The sequence below is a fragment of the Tenrec ecaudatus genome, chromosome 10, assembly GCF_050624435.1.
Source record: "Tenrec ecaudatus isolate mTenEca1 chromosome 10, mTenEca1.hap1, whole genome shotgun sequence".
NCBI classification, from domain to species: domain Eukaryota; kingdom Metazoa; phylum Chordata; class Mammalia; order Afrosoricida; family Tenrecidae; genus Tenrec; species Tenrec ecaudatus.
Window position 1 is genome coordinate 111,856,701 of NC_134539.1, and position 12,204 is coordinate 111,868,904.

General features: G+C 39.1%; 1 protein-coding gene across 2 annotated transcripts in view; it reads right to left on the bottom strand.

The window, feature by feature from the left end:
- NSRP1 (nuclear speckle splicing regulatory protein 1) overlaps positions 1 to 12,204 on the bottom strand; it is a 31,575-nt gene that overhangs the window by 10,874 nt on the left and 8,497 nt on the right. For both annotated transcript variants that reach the window (XM_075561263.1, XM_075561264.1), the window contains exon 3: positions 1,548 to 1,604. In XM_075561263.1, the coding sequence (XP_075417378.1) occupies positions 1,548 to 1,604 (57 nt within the window). The remainder of the gene's footprint in view (positions 1 to 1,547; positions 1,605 to 12,204) is intronic.

Genomic DNA, 12,204 nt, shown 5'->3' on the forward strand with positions numbered 1-12,204 from the left:
CTGGATCTGATCGTCCTGCATTCGATGCCATTGCAGGTGTTTCTTGAGTCTGAAGAGGACTTTATAGATTGGTGTCAGACATATGGCCCAATACTGGACTTAGAGACTTGATCTGAACAGGGCTGGGATGTTTTCTCAACGTTCAATTGCTCTTATATATAAATCTCTTTCTTATACACATTATGTGTGTTCATGGATTGATTTGTTTCTCTAGTCTACCCAGACTGACACAATGACTCATTCATTAATTTGGCAATTTGTTTGTGGATTATTTGGGTTTTTTATTTTGTTGGCTTTTATTCATGCTAATGAGTGTTAGGGGAAAAAGTTTTCACAAGCACAGGGATTTTAAATTTTGTAATTATCTGAAAAGCTCTATCGAGAATGGGCATGCTAATTTTTACTAGACTTAGTATCATGCCGATATGGTGTGCTATCATATTTCTTTTTTTAAACTTAATCATTTTATTGGGGGCTCGTATCACTGTTATCACAATACATCCATCCATCCATTGTGTCGAGCACATTTGTACATTTGTTGCCATCATCATTCTCAAAACATTTGCTTTCTACTTGAGCCCTTGATATCAGCTCATTTTTTCTCTCCCTCCCCATTCTCCCCTCCATCACAAATCCTTGATAATTTATAACATGCTATCATATTTCAAAACACTTCTTACATATATATTTTTTAATACCTAAAACCCTGTTTATGATCCCAAGAAATCTGAAACTTAAATTACAGACAAGAGCAAGGAGGTTTAATCCTACTACACCTACACTGTGTATCTCAGAATTTGCTACTGTAAAACATGAAATGAAACATTGGCAAGCTTCCCCCCCCCCACTCCCTCATACAATCTTAGTGTTCTATTTTTTCTTATAATTTTGGGTGTTCGTTTCTTGTCTAACTAGAATCCAGAGTAAGGGTAGACCTACCAAATAGTTCCTATGTGGCAGATGTTAATTTTGTGTCTGGAAATGGTGGAGAATTATCTCCAATAGTTCTAAAAACAACCTTATGAAATAGGTACTTTTATTGGCCCATTTAACAATTGAGAAAATGAAAGCACAAAGAACTTATGTGACTTGCCTAATGTCACAGTTTGTAAATGATGTAGCTGTGTACTCAGGCAGTGAAATTCTAGAGCCTAAGCATTTAGCCAATTATACTACCTCAGTGGGGATTTGACCCCATTCTGTTATTTTAAGATATTATCTCAGTTTTATAGAGGAATATAGTGTGTAATTCTTCAACCTTAAAATTATTTAATATACAAATATGTGATACTTTAAGTACTGTAAATACTATAGTGTTTTGAATCTGAATTTTACACTTCAGTAGGATTTTTCTTTTCCTTTTTTTAGTGTAGGTGTGTCCCTGAAGCAAGCGCTCAGTAGGATTTTAGAGTAGCCATTAAGTTCAGATTTCTTCACTCTGTAAATGAAAGACTTGAGTCGAGAGTCAGGTCCATCACCAGCATGAGCTAACAAGCCAAACAGATGAACGAGTCGTCATCTACAATGCAGAGCACTCTCTCCTTTACCTGCTTCATCGCTTGCTTCTTAGCAGCTTCCTTCTGAAGGCTTTCACTCACAGACGCCTATAAAATGCAAAAGAAATGGTGTCATTGCCTTAGTCCATATAAATTCTTTTCCAGTATTCAAGTTGGCAACTGAATTAAGTGAACATTTTAAAGATCTTCCACCTAAACTTTAGGAAAACAAATGAATTTTTACTGAACATTACTGTAGCAGCCTGAAAGGTGTAAGAAAACATCAAGTAGCATAGCGAAGAATGAGGAGACATGGGTGTTTGGTCCCAGCTTGATCTCTAAGTCAGTTCTCTCCAGATTTCAGTTTCCTTTGTCCATAAATATGAATTCAAGAGTGAAGTGACCTAGAAAATGTTTCATGTCCCTTCTAACACTAAAATGGCAATACCTCCCCAGAACAGAAAAACCAACATTATTTTCAAATTCATCACTGAATAAAGTATATAAGCCTATGGTGTATGCTTCACAGTTTATTGTTGCTGCAGAGAGAACTGCCTCAGGATTTCTCTTGGCTGCTGTCCACACAGAAGCAGACTGCCAGGTCTGTCTTTCTTCAAGCCACTGGATGGGTTTAAAAATCAGCCTTTCAGTTAGCACTTGAACACTCGACCATTAGCACCACCAGCACTCCTCCTTTAGGAAGGTAGGGGCAGCCAATTGGTGGGTGGCATAGTGGTTATTCCTCAGCTGCTAACTTCAAGGTCAGCAGTTCAAAACCACCAGTTGCTCTGAAGGAGAAAGATGGGTCTTTCTACTCCAGTAAGCAGTGTTGGGAACGCACAAATCTAATTACAGCTCCTTAGGGATAAACTCAATACACAAAAGCCATGCAAGTTTTTTAGCCAATAAATTAAAGAAATATAAAAAGAATGGTTCAAACAGTTAAGTACTCAACTACTAGCTGAAAGGCTGGTGGTTTGAATCCACCCAGAAACACCTCAGGAGACAGGTCTGGTGCCTTGCTTCAGAAAGGTCACCTTCTTGAAAAACCCAGAGATTCCACTCTGCACACATGGGGTAGCAACGAGTTGGAAATGACTGCACAGCAACTAACACCGACACAGGAAGAAATGCTGATAACAAAAATAATAATAGCAGCTAGCGCCCCCCACCCACCCCCGCTAGCACTTGAGTCAGGCGTTATGTTTATATTCAAATTTTCCTATATATGATGATACTATAACTCATGCCAACTTTAAATATTAAATATGCTAATAATAATGAGCAACCTCATGAAAGTATTGCCAATGTAATTTTATGACTTTTTCTACTTTGTACATTTTTCCTTGCTCATTCAGTTAGCTGCGTGTCATTTGTAACCATCATAACAATCTAGATACTTGACCACACCAATATTACATGACTCTGTAGTGCTACTTCTTGATTGGCCTATCTACCCTTCTCCCCAACACCCTAATCCTTGGCAACCACTAATCTGTTTTCTACTGGATAAATGTTATTTTGAAAATGTTAAATAAATAGAACCACGTAGTAAGTATGTTCCTAAGAGTGGTTTTTTGGGGGGCAAAGCATTTCAGTTCTTGCCAGAAAAATCTCACCAAAAATGACCCATGGAAAAATAGCTGTGAAAACATTATCAGGTTGAATGTGACCCAAACATATAATATAGTCATTAGTTACAAAATTTACAGGCAGATAATTATCCTATGTCTGAAGACCAGTTCACAATATAACACAGGACAGTATTCATTAAAGATGCCCTCTAATATGACCCGAAGTTACCAATAGTTTTAAATTTAGGAAGCTAGAATTTACTTCTTATAAGGACCTTTACCTTAAAGAGCACTAAGTTTGAAAAGTAAGACATTTAAAAGATAAGCAAAACACTACTGATTAAACATAACTCTAGTTAATTTTCTAAATCTAAAGAGAATAATAATGTTTAGAATAAAAATCTAAAGAGAATTTATAATTTATCAAAGGATCATGAGAGTGGGCAGGTGGTAGAGGGAGGGAAAAATAGCTGATAACAAGGGCTCAAGTAGAAAGAATTATGTTTTGAGAAGGATCATGGTAGCATATGTACAAATGTGCTTGATATAATGGGTGTATGGATTGTGATAAGAGCTTTAGGCTCCCCCAATAAAATGATCAAAAATTTTTAAAAATCTAAAGAAAAGACAATTCCCCACAGAAGAATTTATTTCAAAAGACGGCATTGAATCTGCAGCTCCAGGAGAGGGACATATCTGATCGGAGCACACAGGTGCAGATGAAGGGGGAGGAGGAGAGAGTGGAGCACATCCTGGCCCACCAGGTCTTGAGGATAATGACCCCAATTAGAGCAGCCAGTCCACAGAGAGGACCACATGGCCAGCCCCACTATGAGACATGACGCCCCTTACTGCCCCATAGCTCTACAGAGGACAACACCGGAGACACAGTGTGGGAACTGCACCCGATCTGATCCCGCCACACAGAGGCAAAACACTAAGGGGATGCAACAGAACAACAAGGGAATGGAGCGGCGAGATCCCCAGGGAATGAAGGTGGGCTTTGGGGCCAGGGCGTGGTGCTGCAACAGAATGGACTGGAAAACACTCCTAAAGGCCAACAAATGATCCTTGAACTAACTGCAAGCTTTTCTTTCTTGTGTTCTGTTTTTTTTTTTTTTTGTCATTGGTTTGTTGTATATTGTGGCTTGGTTTTGATGCCTTATTTTTGTGCATCTTATTATCTCCACAGTTCTGTCTAAATAAGAGAGGCTGGATGAACAATCTGGAGGAAAACAACAGGACCGACAGTTCCAGGAGGACCTGGGAGAGGGGGAGGTGGAGGGAAAGGAAGTCGTGTTAACAAACCCAGGGATAAGGGAACAACAAGTGATCCAAAAGGTGGTGTGGAGGGTGTGGGAGGCCTGGTAGGGCATGATCAAGGGTAATGTAACAAAGAGGAATTGTTGAAACCCTGGTGGGGACTGAGCATGATAGTGGGACAGGAGGAAAGTCAAGGGAAATAGAGGAAAGAGTTGGGAGGCAAAGGGCATTTGTAGAAGTCTAGATAAAGACATGTACATATGCAAATATATTTATGAGGATGGGGAAATAGATCTATGTGCATACATTTATAGGTTTAGTATTAAGGTAGCAGAAGGACATTGGGCCTCCACTCAAGTACTCCCTCAATGCAAGAATACTTTCTTCTATTGGTATTCTATGATGCTCACCTTCCCAACACAACCGTTGAAGACAAAGTGGGTGCATAAGCAAATGTGAAGACAGCTGATGGTGCCCAGCTATCAAAAGATCTGGGGTCTTAAAGGCTTGAACGTAAACAAGCGGCCATCTAGCTCAGAATCAACACCAACCTGTGCGATCATGAGGTGTTGAAGGGATCAGGTATCAGGCATCATCAGAACAAAAAATCTTACCACAGTGAATGAGCGGGGGAGTGCGGTGCGGAGTGGAGACCCAAAGTCCATTTGTAGGTCACTGGAGATCCCCTTGCAGAAGGGTCTCGTGGAGGGGACGAGCCAGACAGGGTGTGATGTAGCAACAATGAAAAATACAACTTTGCTCTAGTTCCTAAATGCTTCCCCACCACCACCCCTATCATGATCCCAATACTACCTTGCAAGTGTGGCTAGACCAGAGGATGTACACTGGTACAGATAGGAACCAGAAACACAGGGAATCCAAGGTGGATGATCCCTTCAGGACCAGTGGTGTGAGTAGCGATACTGGGAACGTACAGGGAGGGTGAGTTGGAAAGGGGGACCTGATTAGAAGGATCTACATGTGACCTCCTCCCTGGGGGATGGACAACAGAAAACTAGGTGAAGGGAGACGTCGGACAGGGCAAAGTATGACAAAATAATAATTTATAAATTATCAAGGATTCTTGAGGGTGGGGGGAGCAGGGAGGAAGTGGAAAAATGAGGAGCTGGAGCCAGGGGCTTAAGTGGAGAGCAAATGTTTTGAGAATGATGAGGGCAATGAATGTACAAATGTGCTTTACACAATTGATGTATGTATGGATTGTGATGAGTTGTATGAGCCACTAATGATTAAAAAAAAGATAAAAAGAAAACAATTCAAGTTATAAGTAGGCTCAAATGCAAACATTCTATTCATACCATACTAATAATTCAAAATTAGGTAACTATCGTATTTATGTACGGAGAATTCCTAGACAAGACTATAAATTCAAGGCAGTTTCCACAAAAATTTTAAGAGTTTTGTTTTACTTTTCAAGGACTTGAAACTTATTCTTTGACTGTGGAAAAATAAAGGTCCCCAAACAGTTATATCAAGTTTGAAAAAAGAAACATAAAATAAGGAACTCACACCTGCTCAGTAGTGAGTCACTACAAGTCATCATAGTAAAAAGTAGTGTTTCCACAGCAGCATATTACAGTGGGACAAAAAGCTTAGTACCCGACTCATGGATATTTGGGGAAGAGAAATGATAAGAACCCACTGCCATCAAGCAGATTCCAACTCATTGCAGCTCTAAAGGGCTTCCAAGACTGTCAACTTTAGAGACGCGGACTGCCACAGCTTTCTCCCATGGAGTAGCAGGTGGGTTCAAACTGATGACCTTTTGGTTAGCAGCAGAGTGCTTTAACCACTGAGAAACCAGGGCTTCCCAGACATAATAGACAACCCACGAACCAATAGGAAAAGGATAGATTGTACTAGAAAAACTAGCTAACTCTAAGAAAAATAAGTTTGGACTTACAAAATCTACAAAGTAAATTAAATTCTACCAGGTTTAAAGATCTGTATGTAAAAGATAATATAAAATGCTCGACTATCTTGGTGGTTTCAGAGTGGGTTAGGACCTCTTTAAAAGGATTCCTAAATCAGAAAGCCTACAGAGAACCACAGATGGGCTCGAAAGTAGAAAGTGAGAATCCATGCTCTATCAGGACCACTACAAAATGGTCATTGCCGAACATTTTGATCAAAAAGATTCAAAGAAGAGTCCTATCCAAAAGAGTAAAACAGTCTGTAACACAGTCAAATTCACCAGGACTCCCAATGTCCTCGAGCCATGAAGACTGGAAAATCCCTGAAACTACTGCCCTGGGACAATATTGAAACCTCAAACCAGAAGTACCCTTTGAATTTTCTTAATCAAAACAATAATTTATCATAACTAGGTTAAAAAAAGGGCCTGTCTTGAGCATTATGCTCTTTTAAAAACTATCTACATGGAATCAAATTGACAATAACAACTCAAATAATAAATTCAATACCCTCTGAATTTAGGTTAATCGTGGAGGAACTCAGAAAAAAAAATAGGTTAAGAATGTTTACACATTTTGAAGAATCCAGTCAATGTCACTAAATTGGCATTCTATGATGCTCACCTTCCCGACACAATCACTGAAGATAAAGGGGGTGCATAAGCAAATGTGGTGAAGAAAACAGATGGAGCGTGGCTATCAAAAGATATAGCGTCTAAAGTCTTAGACTTAAATGTAAACAAGTCGCCATCTAGCTAGAAGCAACAAAGCCCACATGGAAGAAGCATACCAGCCTGTGTGATTACGAGTTGCTGATGGGATGTTATCAGGCAACAAAGAACAAAAATCATATAATTGTGTGCTCACCTCCCCTATACGATCAGTGAAGACAAATGGGTGCATAAGCAAATGTGGTGAAGAAAGCTGATGGTGTCCAGTTATCAAAAGATATAGCACCTTGGTTCTTAAAGGCTTGAAGGTAAACAAGTGGCTATCTAGCTGAAAAGCAACAAAGCTTACATGGAAGAAACACACCAGCCTGTGTGATCATGAGGTGTCAGAGGGATCAGGTATCAGGCATCAAAGAACAAAAAATCATGTATCATTGTAAATGAGGGAGAGTGCGGAGTGGGGATCCAAAGCCCATCTGTAAGGAACTGGACATCCCCTTACAGAAGGGTCATGGGGAGATGAGCCAGTCAGGGTGCAGTGTAGCACCGATGAAACATACAACTTTCCTCTAGTTTCTAAATGCTTCCTCCTCCCCCACTATCATGATCCCAATTCTACCTTACAAATCTGGCTAGACCAGAGGATATACTCTTGTACAGATAGGAACTGGAAACACGGAATCTAGGACGGATGATCCCTTCAGGACCAGTGGTGAGAGTAAAGATAGTGGGAGGGTTGAGGGAGGTAGAAAGGGGGAACGGATTACAGGGATCTACATATAACCTCCTCCCTGGGGGAAGGAAAACAGAAAAGTGGGTGAAAGGAGATGTCGGCCAGTGTAAGACATGACGAAATAATTTATAAATTATCAAGGGTTTATAAGGGAGGAGGGAGCACCGAGGGAGGGGGAAAATGAGGAGCTAATGCCAGGGCTTATGTGGAGAGCAAATGTTTTGAAAATGATGAGGGTAATGAATGTACAAATGTGCTTTATATAATTGATGTATGTATAGATTGTGATGAGTTATAAGAGCTCCCAATAAAATGATTTAAAAAAAAGAATTGAAATAAATGATTAATTATTGATGAGAACATGGAAAAAACAATGACTATCAATGGAAATAAAAACGTGTATAAGCACTCTAGAAAGCAATCTGCCAGTGCTTAGTGAACTGTATATAATGCATATACGCCATGATTCAGAAATTATACTCCTGGATATATATCCTCAAAGAAACTTTTACACGGGCTTACCGTGGGACATGAGTGAAGATGCTTTTTACAGAATTAGTTGTGGTTGGCAGGAAAGAAGGCAACTGAGTGCTGTATCTCTGAGACAATGCTGTTGGGGGTGTCTGAGTCTGTTCTGACGCAAAGTGACCCTATATACCACAGAATGAAAAGCTGCCAAGCCCTGCACCATCTGGGAGAATGGGATTGTAAAATACAGGCAAAACTAAAGATGCTACAGCTAAAGTAACTAAAAAGAAACACATATTGCAATGTAGAGTCAAGGGGGGGAAAAGGTCTACAGTACAGTATTTATATAAAACAGAGACACTCATGACACAATATATTTTACCTTTGTAGCGCACATATCAGAGTAAAGGGGAATGGAGAGAGGCTCAGGAATGAAGAAAGACATTACTAACACAAAACAAGAACCTTGCACAAGCTGATGACAAGAGTTTGATTAACAAACCCCACTTGTTAAAAAAAGCTGCACATACACAGCTCTCACATGTCAAAGAGAAAGCACAGTTCCACAGAAAGACATATATCATATGAATAAACATTATGAAGGATGCAGTTCTGAAGTAAGGATCTTATCTGTTAGGATGTAAACATTCCGCTGATGAAACCACGTAGCAAAAAGTGGAATACACACACAGAGAATTTACACAGAAGGGTAATTTTGAAAGTGCTTCTATGGGAAATAGAAGACTTGATAAGTATGCATATAAACTGTAGCATACGCATTTTTAAAAACCCTTTCAGAACATGGTTCTTAATATACCATGTCGCATGAGCCAAAGAGTTGCGTAAGTAACCGTACAGGACAGAATAGAACTGTCCCACAGGGTCTCCTAAGTAAAACGTTCACAGCAGCAGCAGGCCAAGTCTCTTTTCCCACAGAATTGTTCCTGGGTCAGATCCCACTTACAGCTGCCTTACAGTTAGCAGCTCAGGGTTTAACCTTTGCATCACCAGAGTCCCTTAAAAATAATGGTAGGGGAGGGAGGGGGGGAAATGAGGAGCTGATACCAAGGGCTCAAGTAGAAAGCAAATGTTTTGAGAAGGATGATGGCAACAAATGTACGAATGTGCTTGACACAATGGATAGATGTAATGGACTGTGATGAGTTGTACGAGCCTCTAATAAAGTAATTAAAAAAAAGAATGGTAAGAAAACAATTATTTCCTGAGCTTTAATAAAAACCTAAGTATTAGACTGATACTTCTTCCCTTTTAATTAACACTTAATTCATAGTTGAAAGGAAAATTCTGTAATTTAGTCTACTCAGAAACAGACTTATTTTCTACAGAACCATCATTAGCCATGCCAGCAAGAGCTAGCCCACATACTCCAGAGCTAAAGGTCTCCTCATTGTTCTTAAATAGGGAACATTGTAATGAAATATACTTGATGATCCCCCCCCCAAAAAAGGACAAGCAGTAGTTGTTTGGCACCTCATATGCACCACAGTGACGTCAGGTGGGCAGCATCCTTGGTACAGGCTTTATTAGAGCTCAGTTCTAAATACAAAATCTCAACACTGAAGACAGAGTTCTAGCAGATAAAGTCCAAAGGCAGGAAATGAATCTCCTCCCAAATGCTGCTTCTTATCTTTAAAGTCACCTCAAATTATTACTAAACTAATAAAGTAATTTTGTTTCAGAAAGTGATCTGATCTATTTTATTTTTAGCTTTTGATAAATCCATGAGATGAAGGATTATTGCTTTTTGTTTGACTACACATATAGAAACACAATATGAAACTAAAGGAAAAACTTAAAAAAATTATTTTAATGATAAGTTTGGGATAGGCAATATTAAGGTCAGTATATGAAGAGATATCAATGGTTTAGGGAACACAGAAAGCTAATTTTGTTATTTAACTGAGCAAACTCAGAGGTACAGCGCTTAATATCTTGGAATTAAAAATAATCAGTTAAAAAGGCTGAAAGGACTCTACGAAATTGTAAGCACATTAAATAATAACCAAAAATATATAATTAGCATACTACTGTTTTATCCATGGAATTTTCTTAATATGTGATTTTTAATTAATGATCACAACCAAATTGGAAATCATGATTCTATAAAAAGGTCGCTAAAAGGATAGACAATAATTTATAAATTATCAAGGGTTCATAGGGGAGGAGGTGTGGGGAGAGGGAAAAAATGAGCTGATACAATGGGCTCAAGTAGGAAGCAAATGTTTTGAGAAAGATGATGGCAACAAATGTACAAATGTGCATGGATGGATGGATGGTGATAAAAAAGCAGTATGCGACCCCATAAAATGATCTAAAACAAAATATAAGTAGAAGACAGGAAAGAAAACTTTCAGGTGACTCTTGTTATGAGTGTTAGGTGCTGTCAATTGTTTCTGGCCGTGCATTCAGTGAAGCACCCAACTCCTCGCAGAAATGCTGGCAGCTTGCATCTCCCAGAGCCTCCTCAGAAGAGAGCCAGATATACTTCCTCCAAGGTGTTAAAAGGCAGGTATGCTTGACGGCAACTAACAGCAACAAGCGTATTAGCTACTCAAATATAAAGTTCAACAAATAAATGAGTCTCTCCTGGTTGCTAAGAGTCTATCAGCTCTGCATTAAAGGCAACCCTCACCTAATGTCAATGCCCCTGTGATGGTTAATTTTACTTGTCGACTTGGCTAAGCTAGTGTGTACCAAGTGGCTGGACTAATACCAGACTAGTTTCTGTCCCATAGTACAATGCAGTTCCAAAAAGTGTGTCTTGCCTCCAGAACATTTATTTTGAAAGAATGCACTCTTCTTGCTCTATTCTTTCTACAGCCTGATGTAAACTGGCTGCCTGACCTATGGGGTTTGGACGTGCCATTCCCCAATTACATAAGCCAATTGTTTGAAGTAAATCAATCCACCACCACCACTACCCCCGCCCATGTATAAGAGTAACTAAGCCAGTACCACTGAAGAAACCACAGAAACCTGTTAAGATCATAAAAATGTAAATCTATTGCTTCTCACCATGCTGTACACACTTTTGAAAATTGTGTTTCCATCTCTTTAACATTTCCTCAAAGCACACCTTGTACTTCAGAGTTCCATGCCTTTTAATGTGCTCTTGATTCCCCCTTTACCACTCTTTACCCGACAAACTTTCTCATCTTCATTTCTTTCATATTAATTTTAATTTTCTCATGTCTCAACTACATGCCATATTACTAATAAAAACCACCCTATCTGTGTCTCACCAACTAGCCACCCTATCTGTGTTTTACCAGCTAGTCTGGGATTCTTGAAACAGATTTTTTTTTTTTACTCCAGTATCTTGAGCAATCCCTGGAAAAAACATCAATGTATGTCTAGTGACTGATCATACGACGGATTTCAGAATTAATCATAGCATTACAGCTAAGTAGGCAAAAGACTCCGAAGTATCTGCATGCACAATATTTTTGCACTTTTTTGTGCAGAAAGGAAAAAAATTAACCAAAGAATCTGGTTGTGTGCTAAATAAGTAAACTTGGCCAAGAACACATTTAAACACAAATTCACAAAGCAACTTCACATGTATGAGACAACGATGCTATTATTTCCCTTCCTGGAAAGAGTAAGAACTTTCCCCTCCTCCTCCCCTCACGATCTCCTAGCTGGTTCTGTAATGCACTCCGCTACTGAGGAATAAAATAAGGAACGGCCTGCTCCTCCCAATCAGCACCACCCTACCCTCTTGTTTCTTGTCCCCACTGCCTCACAGACTAAGGGGTCCATTTTTAACAAAACGGAATTAATTATTATAAATCTTTCACTGCTTATATTGCTGTTAGATAAAATCAGTATCTTAAATTTGCTAGAAATTCAGTTTAATACCACACAAGTTCAAAAAATCTTAGTCAACATGGAAAGACATTTCCTGCTTATTTTCACAAATAACAGGCTTTCCCATGTCTACATAAAACTGTAATTTTATTTGAACTAGAACAAAACTATGTTCAGAGAAAAAGAAAATTATCTGATTATACCTGATGAAAAGCCAGAACTGAAACATTTTAT